The sequence below is a fragment of the Carcharhinus amblyrhynchos genome, chromosome 3, assembly GCF_965287045.1.
Source record: "Carcharhinus amblyrhynchos chromosome 3, sCarAmb.v2.hapA, whole genome shotgun sequence".
Classification (NCBI taxonomy): Eukaryota; Metazoa; Chordata; class Chondrichthyes; order Carcharhiniformes; family Carcharhinidae; genus Carcharhinus; species Carcharhinus amblyrhynchos.
The window spans coordinates 75,541,134-75,562,768 of NC_137326.1; the positions used below are offsets into that span (position 1 = coordinate 75,541,134).

The 21,635-nt window shown below is 41.8% G+C and overlaps 1 protein-coding gene across 2 annotated transcripts in view; it reads right to left on the minus strand.

Moving 5' to 3' along the window:
- Positions 1-9,006: 9,006 nt before the first annotated feature.
- Positions 9,007-21,635, minus strand: part of hdlbpa (high density lipoprotein binding protein a) — an 80,663-nt gene continuing 68,034 nt past the window's right edge. For both annotated transcript variants that reach the window (XM_080185332.1, XM_080185331.1), the window contains exons 23-28: positions 19,368-19,502; positions 18,283-18,426; positions 17,089-17,268; positions 15,429-15,545; positions 13,183-13,311; positions 9,007-12,317 (exon numbers count right to left, since the gene is read on the minus strand). In XM_080185332.1, the coding sequence (XP_080041458.1) occupies positions 12,228-12,317; positions 13,183-13,311; positions 15,429-15,545; positions 17,089-17,268; positions 18,283-18,426; positions 19,368-19,502 (795 nt within the window). In that variant the 3' untranslated portion in view covers positions 9,007-12,227. The remainder of the gene's footprint in view (positions 12,318-13,182; positions 13,312-15,428; positions 15,546-17,088; positions 17,269-18,282; positions 18,427-19,367; positions 19,503-21,635) is intronic.

The window sequence follows — 21,635 nt, forward strand, 5'->3', positions numbered from 1 at the left end:
TACTAATGGAGTGAAGCTGCAAAGTCACTGGGTGATAGTATCTGGTTTTACAACCATTTATTTAAATGGACAGAAAGTCACAAAGGCTTGAGGTCACAATAAAGGCAGTTTATTCACACACTTGACAGATAAGAATCTGATTCAACTATTGGGTCATTTATCAGCCAAACACCAGATCAGGTTAATAAACAAGTTACCCGAATCATGTTCTAGTGCAACTGATAATGCGAAGTGTTAAGACTTTGTGATAAAATGGAAAAATAGGCTTAAGGGAGAAAATAACTATTATTGTTAAGATGGAAAATAAACATATTGTCTAAGCTGATAGAACTAGGGCTTTGATATACTGGTGAGCAAAGTACCACTAGGAAAATGTGCTTACCTAAGACAAGTTTGGTAATAATGTAGGATTTCACATGAACTCAACTTTTGGAATATAAATATAATAAAATTGTGGACAATATTTGAGAAGGTTATTCAGATAAGGGAAGACCAAACAGAATGGAGAGAGATGCTCTGAGATTCCAGCTCACACAGCAGGATGCTGTATTTAATCCCAACCACATTATGTCTGAAGAAAGCCTGTTTTGAGAAACTAGTGTTCCAACGCAGAAGCAACACAAAGACATAGATGCCTAGTGTGGTGACTATTGCTGGATTTTGTTTATATTTTTAAAACCTCTGGCATGTTGTTTTGGGAGGTTGAACTGAGATTAGGTAAATAAGAGAAATTGTGGACTGCAATTGATGTAGTTAACTGTATTTTTATTAAACAGTAAAACAAAGTAAATTAAGCATTTATTTTGTTCAAAGTCATCCCAAAAGCATGTGGGACATCCTTCACAGATCCCCTCATCCTTTCTCATGTCATAACAAACTGCAGAAATACAGTTGGGCAGGCATTCTGAAATTCTGTTCTGGGTTTTGGAATATCCTCGCATTTAACATCAACTGTGCTCTTTGCAGTATATTAAAAGCATTATCCTTGTTTGTATTGGAATTCATGATTTGAAACATAATGAGAGTGAGGAGAGCATTGAACCAGGTAGAGTATTAAAGTGGCTGACTGCAAAATGGCTTTGGCAATTATTCAAATTGTTTGAGAGAAGATGATATAAACCATGAAAGGTTTGAAAAATATAGCTTAAGCAAAATTAGTGAAACTGGCAGACAAATTGAAGTCAAAATTACCCATAGATGTAAAGAAAGCTGACATAATTGAAGTATAGTTAATCATTTGGAATTGCAAGTATACCAGAGAGATTTAAGTTCTCCAAAACGTGAGACAACTGAACTGAATCAAACTGCAAATGAGAAAATATGAAATGGAAAAGAGTGAGAATGCTTCAAAGAAATAGATTTGTGAAATGGAAAGGAAATGAAAGAGGAAAAGGAAAAAGTGAAAGTGTTTCAAATAAAACAAAAAGGGAGAAAGAAAAAAGGAAATGGAAAAGTTAGCAAAGGAAGGGGGAGAGAGACAGAATTCTGGCTTCAATTGCTGGCAGTTAAAAAGAGATACTAAAGGAAAGGCTCACTTCCACATCAGGACCCACTGCAACAATGTTTAAATTTGTACAGATTCTTCCAAAATTTAATAAAACAGATGCAGAAGCATTTTGCAATTTGGGGGGCAATTAACTGCAATCCTGGGAGATTTCAGAAGTAGGGTACAGAGTTGATGGGGGTGGGAAAGTCCAGATAGACCTGTGGTGTACTTGTATGGGAAGCTTGGACAACTTGAGAGCCAAACATGGGGCCGGGGGTGGGGGTGGGGGCGGGGGTTGGTGGCGAAACAGTGCGAGTGTGTTACAGCCAACCCCTTGGGTGGATGAAAAGCATGTTAGTGAGACCAACTCTCCAGCCTCACCAACATCCCTTTCATCCACTCTTTTGGCAAAGTACCCCTTTAACATGTCCACTCCCAAAAGGTGGTCATCCTGATTGCAGTGTCTGAAACATGAACTCCGACTCACTCAGAACAATGTTCCTCAAGCTGCAGATCATAGAACCATAGAAACCCTACAGTGCAGAGTGAAGCCATTTGGCCCATTGAGTCTGCACTGACTACAATCCCAGCTAGGCCCTACCCCCCCCAACCACCCAATTACCTGCTAATCCCTCTAACCTATGCATCTCAAGACACTAAGGGGCAATTTTAGCATGGCCAATCAACCTAACCCGCACATCTTTGGACTGTGGGAGGAAATCGGACCAAGAGGAAACCCACACAGACACGAGGACAACGTGCAAACTCCACACAGAGTGACCCAAGCAGGGAATCGAATCCAGGTCCTTGGAGCTGTGAAACAGCAATGCTAACCACTGTGCTACCATGCTGCTCCATACTTAATAGATCACACTGGCCTTCATTAGCACCCACATGCTATAGCTGCAACACATCACTTGTCTTACCATCTTTACCTTTGTTTATTTTTCAATTTTGAAACAAAATCACTGATTATCTAATTATTTTCTGACATTTAACTGGTTACACTATAAATTTAATACAATGGTATCTTCCAAATGCTGATTTAAACTAGCGACCCATCTTTTGGGGGGTAGGCGGGGGAGGGAACAAATTATCAGCATCCAAAAACCTACCTGCTTACCCAAGTAATTTTCATATTTTCCACAGTAAAATGTACATCAGGAAATGCAACTCTTTTGGTCAAAAATGGGGTGAAAGCTAATTTTCCATTCCAAAATCAATTGGCCCAAATTCACTACAGTTGTGCTTTATGGTTCTTCCCCCAGTTCCCAAGTGCATTCAACTGTTGTACCACAATGTGACTTCAGACAGCCATGGAGGAATCAATGCAGCCAGTGTGCAAGTATATGCTGAACATACTACGGAGGATCAATGGCAATTTTACCACCTTTGACATCATAACAAGACATCCAGTTTCAAGGGGCTGCTACTCTTCGTCATAGAAGACAAAGTAGCAGTGGAAGGGTGCAATTCTGAATGGAGGCTGTGACAAGTGGTGTTCGTTAGGGATCAGTGCTGGGACCTTTGCGGAAAACATAACTGGTTTGATTAGTAAGTTCGCAAAGACACTAAGGTTGGTGGATTTGCAGATAGCGATGAAGACCATCAGAGGATACAACAGGACATATATCAGTTGGAGACTTGGGCAGACAGATGTCAGATGGAGTTTAATCTGGACAATGCGAGGCAATGCATTTTGGAAGGTCTAACACAGACAGGAAATACAGTAAATGGCAGAACCCTTAGGAGTATGATAGGCAAACGAATCTGGGTGTACAGGTCACTGAAAGTGGCAACACAGGTGAAGTAGTCAAGAAGGCATATGGCATGCTTGCCTTCATCAACTGGGGTATTGAGTTTAAAAATTGGCAAGTCATGTTGCAGCTTTATAGAACTTAATCCGCACTTGGAATATAGTGTTCAATTATGGTCACCACACTACAAGGATACGGAGACTTGAGGGTACAGAAAAGATATACCAGGCTATTGCCTAGTATGGAGGGCATATTAGCCAGGAGAGGTTGGAGAAACTTGGTTTGTTCTCACTGGAATGGTGGAGGTTGAAGGGTGACCTGAAATAAGTCTACAAGATTATGAAAGGCATGGACAGAGTGGATAGTCAGAAGCTTTTTCCCAGGATGGAACAGTCAACTATTAGAGGGCATATTTTTAAGGTGCGAGGGGTAAGGTTTAAAAGGAGATGTATGCGGCAAGTTTTTTTAAAAAACATAGGGTGGTGGGTGCCTAGAACCTGCTACCAGGGAAGGTAGTCGAAGCAGATATAATAGTGGCTTTGAAGGGGGTACCCTGGAGAAACACACAAATAGGATGAGAAATAAGGATATGGTCAGTGCAGGAGGACTGAAGGCATAATCCTGTGCTATAATTTTCTTTGTACTTCAAAGTCCAAGGCACAATAAATAATATCTAGATTATTTCATGAATTACTGCAAAACAAACCTTTGTTTTTGGAGTGACATCCTTTCCTGTTAGTGTCAAAATGTAAAGCAGCCCAAAACATTTGAGGGAGAAATGCTAGCAGTTGTCGTGATTCATATTTCAGCCCAGCTGACCTCTTCAGCCAATGGAAAAAGTGTTACAACAGATGGCGGCTCTTGTCCTACGAATAGCGAGTCGTCCAAACAGCAACAGCATGGGATTGAGGGTTTATAGATAGGCCTGGTAGGTAGGGATATGATCAATGCAACTTGTGGGCCGAAGGGCCTGTTCATGCTGTAGTGTTCTATGTAGTATCGAAAGTCACAGCTGTACAAGAATTATCAGCAAGGGAGCTACTGGCAAGAAAGTCTTGTACAGGTTGGAAACCTTCCTTGACATACAAATCAAGGCAAGGCAGGCTTACAAACTAAGAATGCACTTTGGGGGAAAAAGGATTTAACTTTCTAACATTTTAGAATCAGAGTAGCTATTCAGCACATGATGCTACAACAGCAATAAATGAGAACTTATCTGTTCTTCAAATAGCATGGGATCTTCTAAATTGCTCTTAAAGGAGCAGACAGGGCTTTGGTTTAACCTCCCAACAGAAGAGCAGCACCTCCAACAGTGTCAGTTTAGTTTTTGTGTAAAGGTCTCTGGAGTGAACCCATACCCTTCTGATTCAAGGCAAGTGTTCTGAGCTTTTGATTGTGAGCTGTATGTTCGAATCACACCTCAGTTGTTGTAGCTTATCGAAAGTTTGACCTCAAGAGCCTGTATATAAGGCATGATATGCCTCAGGGAATGGTAACATTGTGAGGACGACTAAGCACGGTGATGCCCCTCTTCTCTGAAGATAACACACAAGGATTCAAGTTGTCTGTGGAATAGTTAGTGCCACACTCACTAATCACCCCAGGCAGAACCCTGAACTACTTTATGGGAGCAACCAGAGGCAGAGGCAAAGTGTATGCAGGGCAGGAATAGCCCCACCCATGGCCTTTAAGTCTTGTGCATTACAATTGATTAAATTAGTGGAGGAGTGTATCAAGCAGCATAGTTATGGTGATATCACTTTGTTTAAATTTCACATTTGAATAATTGTTGCATAGTCTTGAGTTAGTGCCCCCCTGAATTACCTTGCCCAGTTTTTTGACCATTCTGCAGACTTGGTTGGGAATTGGCACCCACTACTACTTCCATCCACAACACATTAGCAGATTTTGTCAAAACACCCAGGGAAAAGGGGCGATGGTGGGAGGGGTAAAGGAAGGGATAAAAAGAGTGTGTATGTGCATGCCACATGCTTTTGGCCAGGGGTAGGGGGGGACACAGCTGGCATTAGACAGTAGCCATGAAAGCCTGGGAAGTTTGCACATCGAAGGTGAATCACTTTAAATAAAGAACTAAAGTAATCTATTAATTTAATTTCTTAATACATATGTACAAAAGAACCAGCTAAAGAAAAGGCTATTTTAGAACTCACAATAGTAAAAAGGATCCTCTAGGTAAGAGTGAACACATGTGTAAGGTTTGAGAAATTTGGGTCTGGACTGAGTTTATGGAGTTTAAATAAAGGCCTTATGGGGGTACTACAGACCAGCATTTATTATGCATTCCTAATTGCTCCCAAGGTAACGGTTGTGGGGTGCCTTCTTGAATTTACAATTACAAAGGGTATGAAGATGGAGTTAATGAATTGAAAAATAGGTTAAAAGGCAGGATGAAGAGAAGCAAAAGATATTTCATAATATATTCCACTGAGAAAAAAAACAATGAGAAGGATGCAATGTCTATGGCTAACTAAAGAAGCTAAGAATGGTATCAAATTAAAAGACATACAATGCTGCAATGATGAATGATTAGCCAGAAGAGTTGCAAAATTTTAGAAACCCACAACGAATAACTAAAAAGAGGGAGAAATTGGAGTATAAAAATATAAAATGCTGTAAAAGCTGCAAATATACAAGAAAAAGTAGCAAAGTGAGCATTGGACTGGGGAATTAATAAATGCGAAACAAAGAAATGGCAAAGACTTTTGAACAAGTATTTTCTGTCTTCTCAGTAGAAGACAAAGTGTTTCAAGCATGAGGGGAGGGGAACTTCAAACAAACAGTCACTGGAATAATAGTATAGGAAAACTAGTCACTAAAGGCTGACAAGGCACATGGGCTAGATGGCCTAGGGTCTTAAAAGTAGTGCTTAGAGACATTGGATACATTCGTTGTAACCTTCCAGAATTCTCTGGATCCTGGAAAGGTGGTAGCCACTTCTTGATCCTGGAAAGGTGGTAGCCACTTCTTGATCCTGGAAAGGTGGTAGCCACTTCTTGATCCTGGAAAGGTGGTAGCCACTTCTTGATCCTGGAAAGGTGGTAGCCACTTCTTGATCCTGGAAAGGTGGTAGCCACTTCTTGATCCTGGAAAGGTGGTAGCCACTTCTTGATCCTGGAAAGGTGGTAGCCACTTCTTGATCCTGGAAAGGTGGTAGCCACTTCTTGATCCTGGAAAGGTGGTAGCCACTTCTTACTCCTGGAAAGGTGGTAGCCACTTCTTACTCCTGGAAAGGTGGTAGCCACTTCTTACTCCTGGAAAGGTGGTAGCCACTTCTTACTCCTGGAAAGGTGGTAGCCACTTCTTACTCCTGGAAAGGTGGTAGCCACTTCTTACTCCTGGAAAGGTGGTAGCCACTTCTTACTCCTGGAAAGGTGGTAGCCACTTCTTACTCCTGGAAAGGTGGTAGCCACTTCTTACTCCTGGAAAGGTGGTAGCCACTTCTTACTCCTGGAAAGGTGGTAGCCACTTCTTACTCCTGGAAAGGTGGTAGCCACTTCTTACTCCTGGAAAGGTGGTAGCCACTTCTTACTCCTGGAAAGGTGGTAGCCACTTCTTACTCCTGGAAAGGTGGTAGCCACTTCTTACTCCTGGAAAGGTCTCAGCAGATTGGAAAACTGAAAAGCTAATACCTACTTTAGAAAGGAGGCAGATAAAACAGGAATCCATAAGCAAGTTAGTCTAACATCTGCCATTAGCAAAATGCTACTGTCAAATATTAAGGCAGTAGCAGGACATTTAGAAAATCATAATAAAATTAGGCAGAGTTGTGCTTGACAATAGTTATTTTAGGATGCAACCAGTAAGTCTCCAAGACATTTAATAAGGTGCCACATAAAAAAGGCTACTGCACAAGAGTTCATGGTGTTGGTGTTATGTTACAATGAATGAAGTATTGGATAACAGCAAAGAGTTGGAAAATTAGTCCTTCAAATTTGGCAAAAGTAACCAGTGGAGTGCTACAGGAATCAACATCTGGGGTTCAACTATTTACTATCTATATTCATGACCAGGAAAAGACTGACTGATTCGACAGCAGCCAAATTTGCTGATGATACAAAGAAAGATAGGAAACAGGTTATGAGGAGGATACAAAGAGTCTGCAAAGAACTTTAGATAGGTCAATAATGTGGACAAATGTTTGGCAGATATATATCATGGGAGAGTGTTTTGGCAGAAGAGTAGAGAAGCAGATTATTTAAACAGAGGCACTACAGAAAGCTCAGATACTTGTATATTGATCAAAGTTAACATGCAAGTACAAGTAATTTAGGAAGGAATGAATGGAGTATAAATACTCATCAGGAGGATGTTTCTCTTTGTGGGGGACAGCGGAGTGAATTTCAAAATAAGGACCCCTTATTTTTAACACCATCTGAGAGAAAAAATCCTTCCTCCCCTGAGTCATTAGAATTGTCTTTTACGAAAAGCAGTGGAGACTAGATCATTGACTATATTCAAGATAGAATTCTATTTTTGATCTACAAGGAAGCCAATTTATTGTTGGTGGGGGGGGGGGGGGGGGGCGCGGTGGTTTAAAAATGCAGTTTAAGGCCATAATCAGAAATGCTAAAATCTTATTGAATGGCAGAGCAGATTTGAGTCAGGTGGCCTATTCCTGCCACTGTTTCTTTGATTTTATGACAGATGGTGTGGAAAATAGCCAACAAATCTCAGCTAGGGATGACAACAGTGCGCCTAAGCTATCTATTAACAGAATATGCATTTAGCTGATAGTATAGAATCACTGTTGACCAAAGATTTTGTGGCACAAAGGAACAAGTTGAAATACATGTCAACCATGATCTAACTGAACAACAGAAACAGGTTCAAGGGCTGAATGGCCTATTCCCTGGTTCTATGATTCTGATGCTTCTACAGCCACAATGTGACAAATGAAACAATGCAGAAAAGTGTGAAGTGATTCATTTTGGAAGAAAGAAAAGGTAATATAAAACAAAGGATATAATTCTAAAGTGGTATAGGGAAGAGACATTGGGGTAGATGAACACAGCGTTGGAAGGTTGAGAAATCAAAAGAATGTGGGATCCTGGACTTTATAAATGGAGGCAGAGTACAAAAAAGTGTGGAACTTAGAATAAACTTTCATAAAATACTGATTTAGTGATTTACTGAAACATTTTCAGCAAACAAGGACTCCAGTTACACAGATTGGAAAAGCTGGGACTGTTCTTCGAAAGATTGAAAAGAGATTGGTTTAAGGTACTCAAAAAGCATGAGAGTGCTGGACAGAATAAAGAGAGAAACTGTTTCCATTGATAGAAGGGTCAAGGACAAGGGACAGATTTAAAGCGACTGAGAAAGGAACCAGAGGGGACTTAAAAATTTTCTTTTAAAACACAGCGAATAGGTAGGATCTAGAATGCACTAACCAAGAGCATGGTGAAAGCAAATTCAAATCAAAAGGCAAACAGATAATTATCTGAAGAGAAAGAAATTTCAGGGTCACAAGGAAAAGACAGGGGAGAGCACCTAGTGAGGTGGCATGACACAACAGGCCAGTGGCCTTCTCATTCCATAATTCCAATTAAACTCTATTATCAGCTTGAAAGACAACATTACTTGTTCAGACATATGCTATCTGGTTACCAAGGTCGACACAGATGGATACCATTTGTTTTATCCATGTGAACGCCAAGATCACACCAGTAAATTGGGCAAATGATAATTTCATGCATTATAGTAGCTAGCCGTTACAAAACACAGGTGCACACAGTCTCGAAATACTAGTTATTCAATTTTTTTATTTTGGATTTATAAAATTCCAGTGTCATCCATATCTCCTATACATTTGCATATCTCCATTCAGAATTAAGGCCAATGGGTCTTACATGGAAACTGCTTGTTCTTTGTATTGCATCAACATGGAAGACTTGAACAGGTGTGAGCAGTGAAAATAGGCCTGTTTCTCAAATCCTTCATTATGTCAACAGGGCAGGGGTCAATAGCAGACAAGGAAAATGGCATTGGAACATTGATGGTTTGAACAAAAGGACACAAGGCGGCCATGGTACCTAATGCATGAACATCCACTTTGAAAGTAAGCTGAACCTAAAGTGTGCCATCAGACCAGCAACACTGGCCGAGCTGTGTTCTGCTGGAGAACTTAGTACCAAACATGCACCCTGGTGATCTTGGTACATTATTGCTACTTTGCTCCCAACATTTAGGGGAGAGTCAGCCTTCAGCTAGCATTCTCAGCCTGCACCAGAGAAGGGAATTGCACACTGACGCCCTGAGAAGATTAGCAAGTTGTTTCAAAAGAAAAGCCAATTTTTACCCTGGGTAAATCAAAGTATTATTAAACTGAGATCTACAAATTTTGTTTAAATCTGCAAGGTGCAAACTCACAGCTGTGCACATGCAAGCACACAAGTGTAGCCACACCTCAGTTTAAAGTGCCAGCAAGAAACTACCATAACTAAGAGATAGCCAGGTTCTGAGAGGCAGTACGTCCCTACACATGAAGGGGCCACTAATCTAGCACAGTTACTCGTTCAGAAACCACATAATTACTGCAACACCTCCAGGTGAATTGTAGGAACACAGCCTGATACTGGCTGTCAAACAGGTTTGAGTCAAATCAAACAAGTTCTTTTATGGGGGTGAAGGAATAAAAAAAAAGGCCCAGTTTTTTTTCCTTCTGGTTTACACACGACGGGAATGCTCAACAAACTAGGTAACTTTCAATTGATTAGGAAATCAGCAAAACTAGAAAAGATAACTTGTTCTGATTTTAGAGGGAACCAATGGTTAAGGATCAAGAAAAATTCACAGCAAAGTGGCGGGGCCTGCCATTAGCTTGACAGAAAATACACTTGAAAATAACTTGGAAGCAGAAGTCTGAAACTAAAATGGCTTCAACTCACTGGACTGCAGGTCCTGAGGCAAAAGTTGCTTTCACAGTGAAGTGAGATTATGGGGAGTCAGTGACAAAAGTGAAAATTACAACAGATCATCTCAATTTTCAATAGATTAGTGTTTTAGTTAAGTTTTCAGTAAGTCATTTTTCAAATCTACCCAACGCAGAAGGATGATGAACTGTGCCCACCAACACCCTCAACTCAAATCCATGAAGGTAGTGAGGACCTGGTCACTGCAAGCAGCATTATTTTGGTGGGGGTGGGGGTGGGGGTGGTGGGGAGGTGGTGGTGGTGGAAAAGAGTGGTGATGCAAGTTATAAAGAGGAGATGCACTTCACATTCTCCTCTCCCCTTCCAAGCCTTTGGGTATTCTGTGCAAGAGTTAGCCAAATGGAGTGTGGATTACCCATGTGCATGATTTATTTGGAGGCAAAATGTGGCTAATTAGATTTACCAGCCTTGAGTGAATTGGCTCAGAAGCTGTAGTGTTGGTCAAAGAACTGTCTTCTTGCTGTTCCACATGGGCATTCTCGCTTTCATGAGAAAATAAATTCCAATTTAAAACAGGAAAAAAATTATTTTTCACCTTCAAGGTACTGTTTACATCAAAGTACAAGTGGTGTGCTGTACATTCTAACATTAGAATGCACACATTCTACAAGTTAGCTTTGCCCAAGCTCTTTGGAATTGATACACTGAAAAAGCTGAAAGTCATTATCATGCACGTGAAATGTATGTAATATATATACACACACACACAGACATGCACAAAACTGATAATTGAGTGCCTTTTCTGTGCACAGAAACACTAAGTCCAGGGTAAACAATAATGTCATTCTAATTTGTCTTGGGGATGGGGAGGGGTGGTTTCCTCAAATGGAACCAAAATTTCCCCAAATTGAAGAAAATCTGCATTATGAAAGAGAAATCAGGGAAGGAATAAACTCACCACTTCAGAGATCTTTGCAATAGGAGCAGGCTGCATGTTTTGAGGCCTCACCCTTCATGATAGTTCATCAGTCACTGCCCTGGCTTTGTGCCGTTTGCAAACAGCAAGTCAGCCAATAAGTCTTTGGCTGTGGGACAGTTTAAGAGAATCCATTTGGCTTGTTTTAGCATTTAAAAAAATAACCCCCTCAGTGCTCATTTGTTGTTGACCCTGTTAAGTAGAGCTCCACTTGTATTCTATACTCAAAGGTTTGTTCACTGCCTCATTTTTGGACAAAGCAATATCAGTGTATGCACAAGGGCCTATCTCAGAGGATAGGACAAAGCAACAGAGGCTGTGAATGTTGAGTGACCCTGGAACAAAGGCCTACTAGTCTGCTCGATTGGGAGGAGCATATGATTCATGTTTTAATTTAAATGAGGTCAAGTCTACATTAGCTCTGTGTATTATAACTTGACTGGGATTACCAGTAGGATTCATGGCCAAGTTCCATGGGTGGGTGTTAAAATGGACTCGAGCTCTATGGCAAGTGGCAGTTGGAGGGGTAAAACAATTGCACTCAACCAGGAAAACTGCAAAGGCAGGTAAAAGGATGCTGGCTCCGGGGAGGGGTGGGGAAATCAGGAGCCACAATCTCATTCGATCTTTGCTTCAAAATCCTGCAAATGTTGACTCAACTGAAATAAACCGTGGACCAAGTTGTGTGCCCAGCGAGGAGTTTGGATAAACGTCGCAATTTGGGCCATTGCATTGAACAGGTCAGCAATCGATTCAAAGCCAAGCTCTCTTCAAACAGAGTTGTGTTTATCAAGGTACGTGGAATGCCGTGGGGTTTAGCACACGCAGTTGCGTGGTTATAGAGTGAGGCTCACGAGTATGGCCTTCAATCACGGCGGTTGTGTTTTTGGAAACGATTGTGACACAGGAAGTAATTTTTGCTATGCTAATTACTTGCTAGGCTGCTGAATTGGAATCAAACAGGAAGCACATCTTGACAACCCAGCAGTATGGTTGGGGGGGGGGGGGGGGGGGGGGGGTTGTGTGGTAGGGAGGAGGGAGGAGGAGGGAGGAAGGTACGTGTAGGTTTTGGGGGAGCGAGTAAAGGGGCACAGAAAATAAGAGCTTCTTCTAGCTCAGAATCTTTTCGGTCCCCATGGTGAAGTCTTTGGAGCAACTGGAGCACCAAAACTTGGGAAATCTTCAGAGCTACTCATATCTGGTGCCTGAGGAGATAAAGAGTTCAAGTCATTGAGCAATTCACAGAAATTTTCCCAAAGCAGACTAAAACATGAATGCATGATTAGAAAATTATGATCTTTAAAATCCAACACTGGCTCAAATCCAGAGTAGAAGGTTTCCTTGACTGGACAGGCACACAGTGGCTCAACTGTTGACATTTCAAATCTGAAACCCAAACTCCAGCCCCTGGTTTCAAACTGAGCCCAATTGAAGACAGGAGATATCCACTCAATAATCTTCTGCAGTTTTTGTACTATGTGGAATACACAGGGCCACAGAATTTTAGGAAGGCTGACAGAAAGAATCATCCAAGTTTGTACTCCATCACATCTGCTCCCCGTGAGCATGTGGATATCAAGTTTGAGATAGCATGCCAATCACCTGTAGCGTGACTAAGATACCAAATGAAGAATGGCCAGATGGAAACCTAGTCATGACTCCCAACAGAACTGATCAAGGATCAGGAAGGGGAGAAAGAAAATTGCAAAAGTGTGGGAAAAAAACCGAAGCATTGCAACTGGGCTGAACAACAACCCAATAACCCTCCTGTTGCTTCAAAAATGATATTAAAAATCTCAACGGTTCCAAACTAGTCTTTAAAAAAATATATAAAATGTTTGTATTTCCCAACAATCTGAGGCCCCATTTCCAGATTAATAGAAACAGACTGCAATGGTGAACTTATCAGGATATACAGAAGAGCCGCCTCGGGATCAAGCGTATCATGATATATTCTGGAATGGAAATTTGTGCATTCTAGTGACCCTAAAGGGGCTGCCAGAATTTAGCCTCAAGAGGTTCAGTTCTTTATACCCACATATTCTGTTTAACGAAGAGAAGGTTCCTTACCTTTTCTGAGCCACTAGTCCATGGAGCATCTCTCACTACAAAGCCCTTGGAGGTGGTTTTGGGTTCATCCATGCGTGATGCTGGCTTCATGTAAGCTTGCATGGCCTCACTTTCCACCACATCAGACATCTTGAGGGGGGGGGGGGGGGGGGGGGGGTGAAGAGAGAGAGAGATCCTAAGAAATAGTAGCAAGTAGTAGACTGTTTGGCCCATTTAACAAGATCATGGCTTATATGACTCTTCTTTCTTGCCAGTTCTCCATAACCTTGACTCCCTTGTCAACCAAATATTTGTCCAGCTCAGCCTTGAATACATTCAATGCTGCAGCCTTCACTGCTCTTTATGAAAGAGAATTCTAAAGAGCAACAACTCAGATGAAGTGCCTCCTTATCCTTGTCTTAAATGGGATACCTTTTATTTTTATAACTGTGCCTCCTAGTTCTAGATGCCCCTACAAGACAGAGCAACATTTCAGCATCCAGGTGGTCAAGTCCTTTCAGGATCTTATATTTCAATAAGAATACCTTTCATTCTAGGTTTCAATGGGCATAGAACATTACAGCGCAGAACAGGCCCTTTGGCCCATGATGTTGCACCAACCAGTTAAAAAGCAATGACCCTCTAACCTAAACCAAACCCTTTCCATCCATAAACCTATCCATGGATCTCTTAAACGCCCCCAAACTAGGTGCATTTACAACTGCAGCAGGCAGGGCATTCCAATCCCTCACCACCCTCTGGGTAAAGAACCTACCCCTCTCATCCGTCCTATAACTACCACCCCTTAATTTAAAGCTATGCCCCCTCGTGCTAGCTTTCTCCATCCGAGGAAAAAGGCTATCACTGTCCACCCTATCTAAACCTCTAATCATCTTATATGTTTCAATAAGGTCCCCTCTTAGCTGCCTTCTTTCCAACAAAAACCTCAAATCCCTCAGTCTCTCCTCATAGGACCTCCCCTCCATACCAGGCAACATCCTGGTAAACCTCCTCTGCACCCTCTCCAAAGCCTCCACATCCTTCCTATAATGCGGGGACCAGAACTGCACACAATACTCCAAGTGCGGCCGCACCAGAGTCTTGTACAGTTGCAACATGACACTGCGGCTCCTAAATTCAATCCCCCTACCGATAAACGCTAAGACACCATATGCCTTCCTAACAACCCTATCTACTTGATTTCCAACTTTCAGGGATCTATGTACACATACACCTAGATCCCTCTGTTTATCCACACTATTCAGAGTCCTACCATTAGCCCTATACTCTACACATCTGTTATTCCTGCCAAAGTGAATTACCTCACACTTTTCCTTGTAAGACAACCTTAACCCCTTCATTCCAGGAATCAGCTGAACAGTGAACTTCTTGGAACTGCTTTCAATGCAAGTTTATCCTTCCTTAAGTAAGAGACCAGAACTGCACACGTTATTTCAATCACAGTCTAGCCCTATACAGTTGTAGCTAGACTTCCATACTCCAACTCCCTTACAATAAAAGGCAAATAAAAAAAAAGCAATTTGCAAATTAGCAGAAAACTACCAGAAAAAGAAATACAAGCCAGGGAAATCACACACACACAAACTTCCAAACAGCAAAAGCCAACTTTTGGGTAAAATCTTGCTCTGTTCAAGTGTTGAATGTTTTAATAGCATATAGTTATAAATGTACGTCACTAGCTGTAAAAAGTGCTTGAGGTGGTGGTGAAAGGTGCTATAACAATGCAGGTCTATCAATCCAACACATTTATTGTCTGTAATGTTAATTTATATTCTTTATAAAAGAGGCTTACAAGTAATCCAGCTGAATCTCTCAACTGTAGGTGATCGATACCACATTGAGGCTATTTGCGTTACTTGTTTTATACACTGAGATCATACACCTCCAGTCTACACATCTAACAACAATCTGCATTTAATATAGCAAAACATCCTAAAGCACCAAAATAAAGTAAATTGATAAACAATTGAGAAAAACATAGACAAATATGCAGCTTTTAATGAACATCTTTAAAAGGAGATGGAGGTGGTGAGGTTTAAGGAGGGAATTTCAAAGCTTGGGATTTTGATGGTTGAAGGTACTGCCTTAAATGGCAATCAGATCTCCAACAAATCAGCAGTGGTGGCATGCAGAAGGCCCTCGATGAAGCCCAATTTCAATAACACAGTAAACTAGTTGGAAGGGTTGCTGCTAGATTGGGTGTACCATTTATACATGGCCAGCTGAGCAACACAACTGATACTTACATATTCCTCCTCCAGATTCAGGAGATGGTCGATAGCCTCATCCACATTCTCAGGTAGACCAGTCACCGTGACATGGTCCAAATCTTCTGCCCCAGATGGAGGGAAACGGATATCAACCTGAAGCACAACAAAAGAAAAGGCAAAACGTGCAAGTTATCTGTACTTGGAAAGTGCCTGCACGAATACTGGGCAAGATCCCAGTGAGGTGCATCACAAGTTGTAAAGACAGAACACAGAAAGAGCAATCATTTTATATAAAAACAGAAAATGCTGGATCTACTCAGGAGTCTGGCAGGGTCAGTGGAGACCAACAGAATTTATGCTTCAATTTAATGACCCTTTGTCAGAACTGGAAATGTTAGTTATAACACGATCTATACCAAGTACAGAAATCAGGGAAAATCATAGAATCTCTACACTGCAGGAGGCGGCCATTTGGCCCATCGAGTCTGCACCACATTTCCAACAAAGCCTCTTACTTAGACTGTATCCCTGTAACCTTTTACCCAGCTAATCCCCCTAACCTACAAATCTTGGAACACTAAGGGGCAATTTAGCATGGCCAATCCACCTAGCCTGCACATCTTTGGACTGTGGGATGAAACCCATGCAGCCATAGGGAGAATGTGCAAACTCAAAACTGGAATCAAACTAAGATCCTTGGCGAAGTGAGGCAGCAGTACTAACTACTGTGCCAGGGAGGGGAGGAACAAATAAATGGAAATGTCTGTGATAGAATAGAAGGCAGGAGAGATTAAATGACAAGAGGAATGATGGCACAAGGTAAAAACAGCTGGTAGAATCCCTACAGTGCAGAATTAGGGCATTCAACCCACCAAGCCTGCACCGACAACAATCCCATCCAGGTCCTATCCCATAACCCCGCTATTAACTCTACTAATCCCTCTGACACCAAGGGACAATTTAGCATGGCCTTCCCTAGACATTAGTGAATGGGTTTTTCCTGACAAATCGACTGGTTATCAGTAAACCAATTCCAGATTTTATTATTGAATTCAAATTCCACCATTTGTTGTGGCAGGATTTGAATCCAGGTCCCCAGAATATTAGCCAAGTTTCTGGATTAATAGTCTAGCCACTTCATACCACGAGGCCATCGCTTTCTCGTTCAGAGATCAACAACCAGCAGATTACTTGCATAATTCACCATACCTCCATTTTCTTTCCTGAAGTTATTGATTAATGAAAACAAATGACGTGAACAAAAAAGACAGGAAAGGACTCTGGCCTATCAACTCTGCTTGCCCAGTTTCCACCTCCTCACCCCATCCCCAATGCACTGTGCCTCATTGTCCAACTCCCTAAACCACCACCACCTTTCCCCTCTCCACCCCCCCACCCCCAAACAACAGTCAAAAACATATGTTGCCATTGCTTAGGCTCTAGTCACACATTTCAGATGCGAAGCTTTGACACTGTATAAGTTCCCAAGTTTCATGCATGAATCATGATAGCAAGTGTTGGATTAGTATCTAATCATGTCAACAAAAAGGGAGCATTACTCATCAGTCAGATCCTGTCTTATGAGTGCACACTCCAGTACCAGGCACCGAATGGTCACATCGTTCCACGTGTCCAGGGGAGTTGCATGTGTTTGGTTTTGGTCTCATGCGTAGAACATTACAGCAGACCAGCTCACCTTGAAGTCCTCCATAATCTTTCGGATGGCTTTCCCACGGGCACCAATAATACGGGCATGGACTTTGTGGTTGAGTGTAATGTCCTCAGACACCATCTCCTCGAGCTCAGACACTATTTTCATGATGGCTTCCTTGGCAGTTTCTGTATTTTTCTCATACCCAGTGATAGTTATCTGATCCTAAAACATAAGCAGGATGAGGTCAAGGGCAATAACTCAAAAGGTGTTCATGGCACCATAATATGACAATGTCTGCCTTGCCTAGCAGGGTCACTAATTGCTGTCATTGCTTTTCCCTTCACTTGACAACATCATTGTTAACAACGTGTTCCCAGATCAGGCAGCTCTAAGCTGTAGTGTCCACCACCCTGATAATGTAATTAGAGTTGATGCCATGTCCTCTCCAATATGGACCTTTCACACTACAAAGAATTAACAGCAATAGCACAAAGGCCATTCAGCCCAAATGGGAAGCTGTTTCCCCGAGCTATGGTTCCATAACTAGGCTAAAGGGCCAACTATTCAAGACTGAGACAGGTAGAAATTATTACCAAAAGGGTTGGGAAGTTGAGTTGCCGACGCAGAAGGTTGTAAGTGCTCAGGTCGATGAGTAGATTTAAGCCTGACATAGTAGGTTTTTTTTGGATACGAAGGGAATCGAAAGATATCAGTCACTGCTTGATGTAGTTGGGGTGGATCACCGTAATCATACTGAATTGCAAAGCAAGCTCAAAAGGACCAAATGGCCTGCCTGCTCCTATTTATGTTCTCAATAGGACTTTACCCATCACACAATCCTCCTCTTGCCTTCTCTCATTTAGTTTTCCCTTAAAATATTAATATTCACAGCCCCTCAGGTCTTCATCTCTTTATACTTGTTCTTACCCAAGGTGGTAAGATTTCCCACAGTTTCAGATCAGGAAGTAGATCCCATCAGGTTGCATTAGGGATATTCGTTGGTCATTGCTGATGATTTATATGGTTACATAATGAGAGTGACCAGATCCCAGTGCTGGAATTTCTCAGAGGGACATGAGATGTTATCCTTGTAATTGGTATTATCATTTAACTATAGGAGGATGAGAAAATAGACCAAGGGTCAGGCACATGGACCCAGTCCTGCACCCAAACTGTGTCGAGTTAGAGGTGGTCTGTACCAAAGCCTGGGTGGAGTCAGAGAAAAGGGGTCCATACCTGATTTTCATCATTCTTGTCAGGGAATTGAACATTGACGTCATGATCCATACGAATCTGAGTAATAACTGCACCTTTCCTGCCAATGATCTTCGGATGATAGCGAGGATCCACAGTGATTGTCAACTTGAAGCTTCTCAGAGCCTGAGACAGTGAAAACAGATTGATCCTTACTTGGGAGAAGTGATCACAATTTTTTAAAAAATTGTTCACTACTCCCAATAAGAGAATTGCTTCAAACCCACTCCAACATATTAAACTCAACCCAACCAGATCAGAGCCCAGCCTTTTACTAACCCAAATTCATGTGAAATACAAAAAGGTGCTCAACATTTTTGTTTGAGGAAATGCACACACTGTACTCAGAGGTAGTCATCAAATCATTATGATCAAACACTCAGCATTCCCAACATGGCTTCAGACTTTATTTAACTGGAAATAGTTTGAAAATTAACCCATTTTAATCTGATCACATGGCATCCACAACATGGGTGGCAATGGCATAACAATGATTAGTAGTGGGTTGCTCAGAACCTTGGATCCCCTCTCCCCCATACCTGCTCACTGAAAATCAGTCCTTCCAGAAAGCATTCCAAACAGGGAAGAAAATACTTCAAACAAATATTACAGAACTAAGTTTAAGTTGTAGTTTTCTGTCCCTTAATACCTTAGTTCACAAAAATCAATCCCAGTTTTGAAATTTTCAACTGGCTCACTCAACCTCAATAGGTTCGAGAGAGAAATTCTACTGCCCTGAGAAGAATTGTTTTCTGATATCACACCTAGTGGTCTAGGTTCAATTTTAAGGTTATGCTTCCTTGATCAGGACTGTTGCATTAGAGAAAATAGTTTCTTTCTTCCTCCCTTATCAATTGCTTGCATCAATCTTAAACATGTCAGTTAGCTCACCTTAACTTTTCTATACTTACCATACAAGCCACGGTCATTCTGAGTAACTGTCTTACCATATACAAAGCACTACAGTACAAGCTATGCTAGGCTACACTGAACATGCTGGCTTAGCATGAACAATGGTAACTTACGGAGTCCATACACATTAATTCAGATGTCATCAACAGGCTTACCCGGTCCTCCTGCTCCATTTGCAGTTCCTTGACTCGCTCATTCAGTCCCTCCCGAGCGCGGTCCAGGTGAGAAGCCAACCCGGTGATCTTAATGGTGTCAGACTGCTCCTCAGGAGGGGGGACAGCAATGTTTACCTATATTTTAAAAATCCCACAAAAGGAAAACTTACCAATACTGCTTGGCTTTCTGAAATGATGGACACTCACATTACAGACTACAAAGAGATTTCAATGTAAAGAAACCTATTTACTTGGTGTATTTTACATCTTAAAACATGGGCCAAAATGAAATTTTGCCTAATGAGGTGATTATATTTAATATTTCCTATACTTAGTAGGAAATGTACAACCTACATTTTAAAATTGAAGGCACTAGTAGGCAACTCAAAGCTTAAGCTGTTCTGGTAACAGGTCATCAGAATGGCTCGCAAGTCTTGGTGGAAGCTTGCTTTACCACTATGTTTCTGTAGTGTAGTGGTTATCACATTTGCCTCGCAGGTGAGAGGTCCCTGGTTCGAGACCGGCCAGAAACATTTCCTGAAGTGGCTCTTTGTGAATATTAACATGTGAAATTAAAGATGAGCAACGGTCAGCAGGCTCATCAAACCCAACCTGCATCAATGCTTGGGTAATCACATCCCCTAACCAATCAACTGAGAAAGAGAAATCTGCAAATCAATCCCCGATTCCCCAGGACAATCAAACAAGGTGGCAGGAGACCACCTAAGGCTGTTAATGCCTCTATCACAGTTAATTAACACAAACAGAATACACAAATCACAAACAGAAATACCTTCCTCTTTGCTTTCACTAGGACAATTGCAGGACATCTCCTGTGGGCTGGACGCAGACAAATTCCTGCTATCTTTTGCCTAAACTTTCTAGTGTTACCATCCCTACACAATTCAAAAGAACCCAACATAATAGAATTTAAAAAAAAAGAATTGCCTCAATTATCTGGCATATCTCTTAAGTAAACAGCCCATCTTCACCACTAAAGACTCCATGGTCAGACCAGGAACTTTGGGTCAGGGAGCTGATAAAGAGTTGCTCAAACCCAGGAAGACAAACATCAGTTTGATCATTTTTAATGAAATATTTTATCCATCGAGGTATGGATCCCAGGTGGAATTGAGGAATCGCAAAGGTAAAAAGACTCTGATGGGAGTTATGTACAGGCCCCCTGGCAGTCAGGATGTGGGACAGAAAAATAAAAATCAGGAGATAGAAAGGGCATTTAAAAGGCAATATTACAATAATCATGGGGGCCTTTAATGTGTAGCTGGATTGGGAAGTAGATAGGGAGTAGGTAGGGAGTAGATCCCAAGGAAGGGGATTTGAGGAATGTCTAAGAGATGGTTTTTTGAAGCAGCTTGTGACAGAGCCCACTAGGAAACATGCAATTTTGGATTTGGTGATGTGTAATGAGACAGACTTGATTTATTTGGTAGAAATAATAGCAGGAGGGATTATTATTTGAAGGGTGAAAAGCTGCAGCATGCTACTGTGCAGAGGGACCCGGGGGGGGGGGGGGGGGGGGTGTCCTTGTGCATGAATCGCAAAAACCCAGTCTACAGGTGCAGCAGGTGATCAAGGCGGCGAATGGAATGTTGGCCTTTATAGTGAGGGGGATAGAATATAAAAGCAGGGAGGTCTTGCTGTAACTGTACAAGGCACTGGTGAGGCCACAACTGGAGTACTGTGTGCAGTTTTGGTCCCCATATTTGCGAAAGGATATATTGGCCTTGGAGGGAGTACAGAGAAGGTTCACCACGCTGATACTGGAGACGAGGGGATTAGCTTATGAAGAGAGAATGAATAGACTGGGCCTGTACTCGCTGGAGTTTAGAAGGCCAAGGGGGATCTTATAGAGACAAGATAACGAAGGGGCTAGATAGGGTAGAGGTAGAGAGATTCTTCCCACTTAGAAAGGATAGCAGAACTAGAGGGCACAGCCTCAAAATAAAGTGGGGGGGGGGGGGGGGAGCAGTTTAGAATGGAGGAGTTGAGGAGGAACTTCTTCACTCAAAGGGTGGTGAATCTCTGGAATTCTCTGCCCATTGAAGTGGTGGAGCCTACCTCGTTGAATATATTCAAGTCAGGAGTAGATAGATTTCTGAAAGATAAGGGAATTAAGCGGGAAAGTGGAACTGATCCACTTCAAATCAGCCATGATCTTATTGAATGGCGGAGCAGGCTCGAAGGGCTAGATGGCCTACTCCTGCTCCTATTCCTTATGTTCTTATGTACTTGTTACTAAGCTTCAGA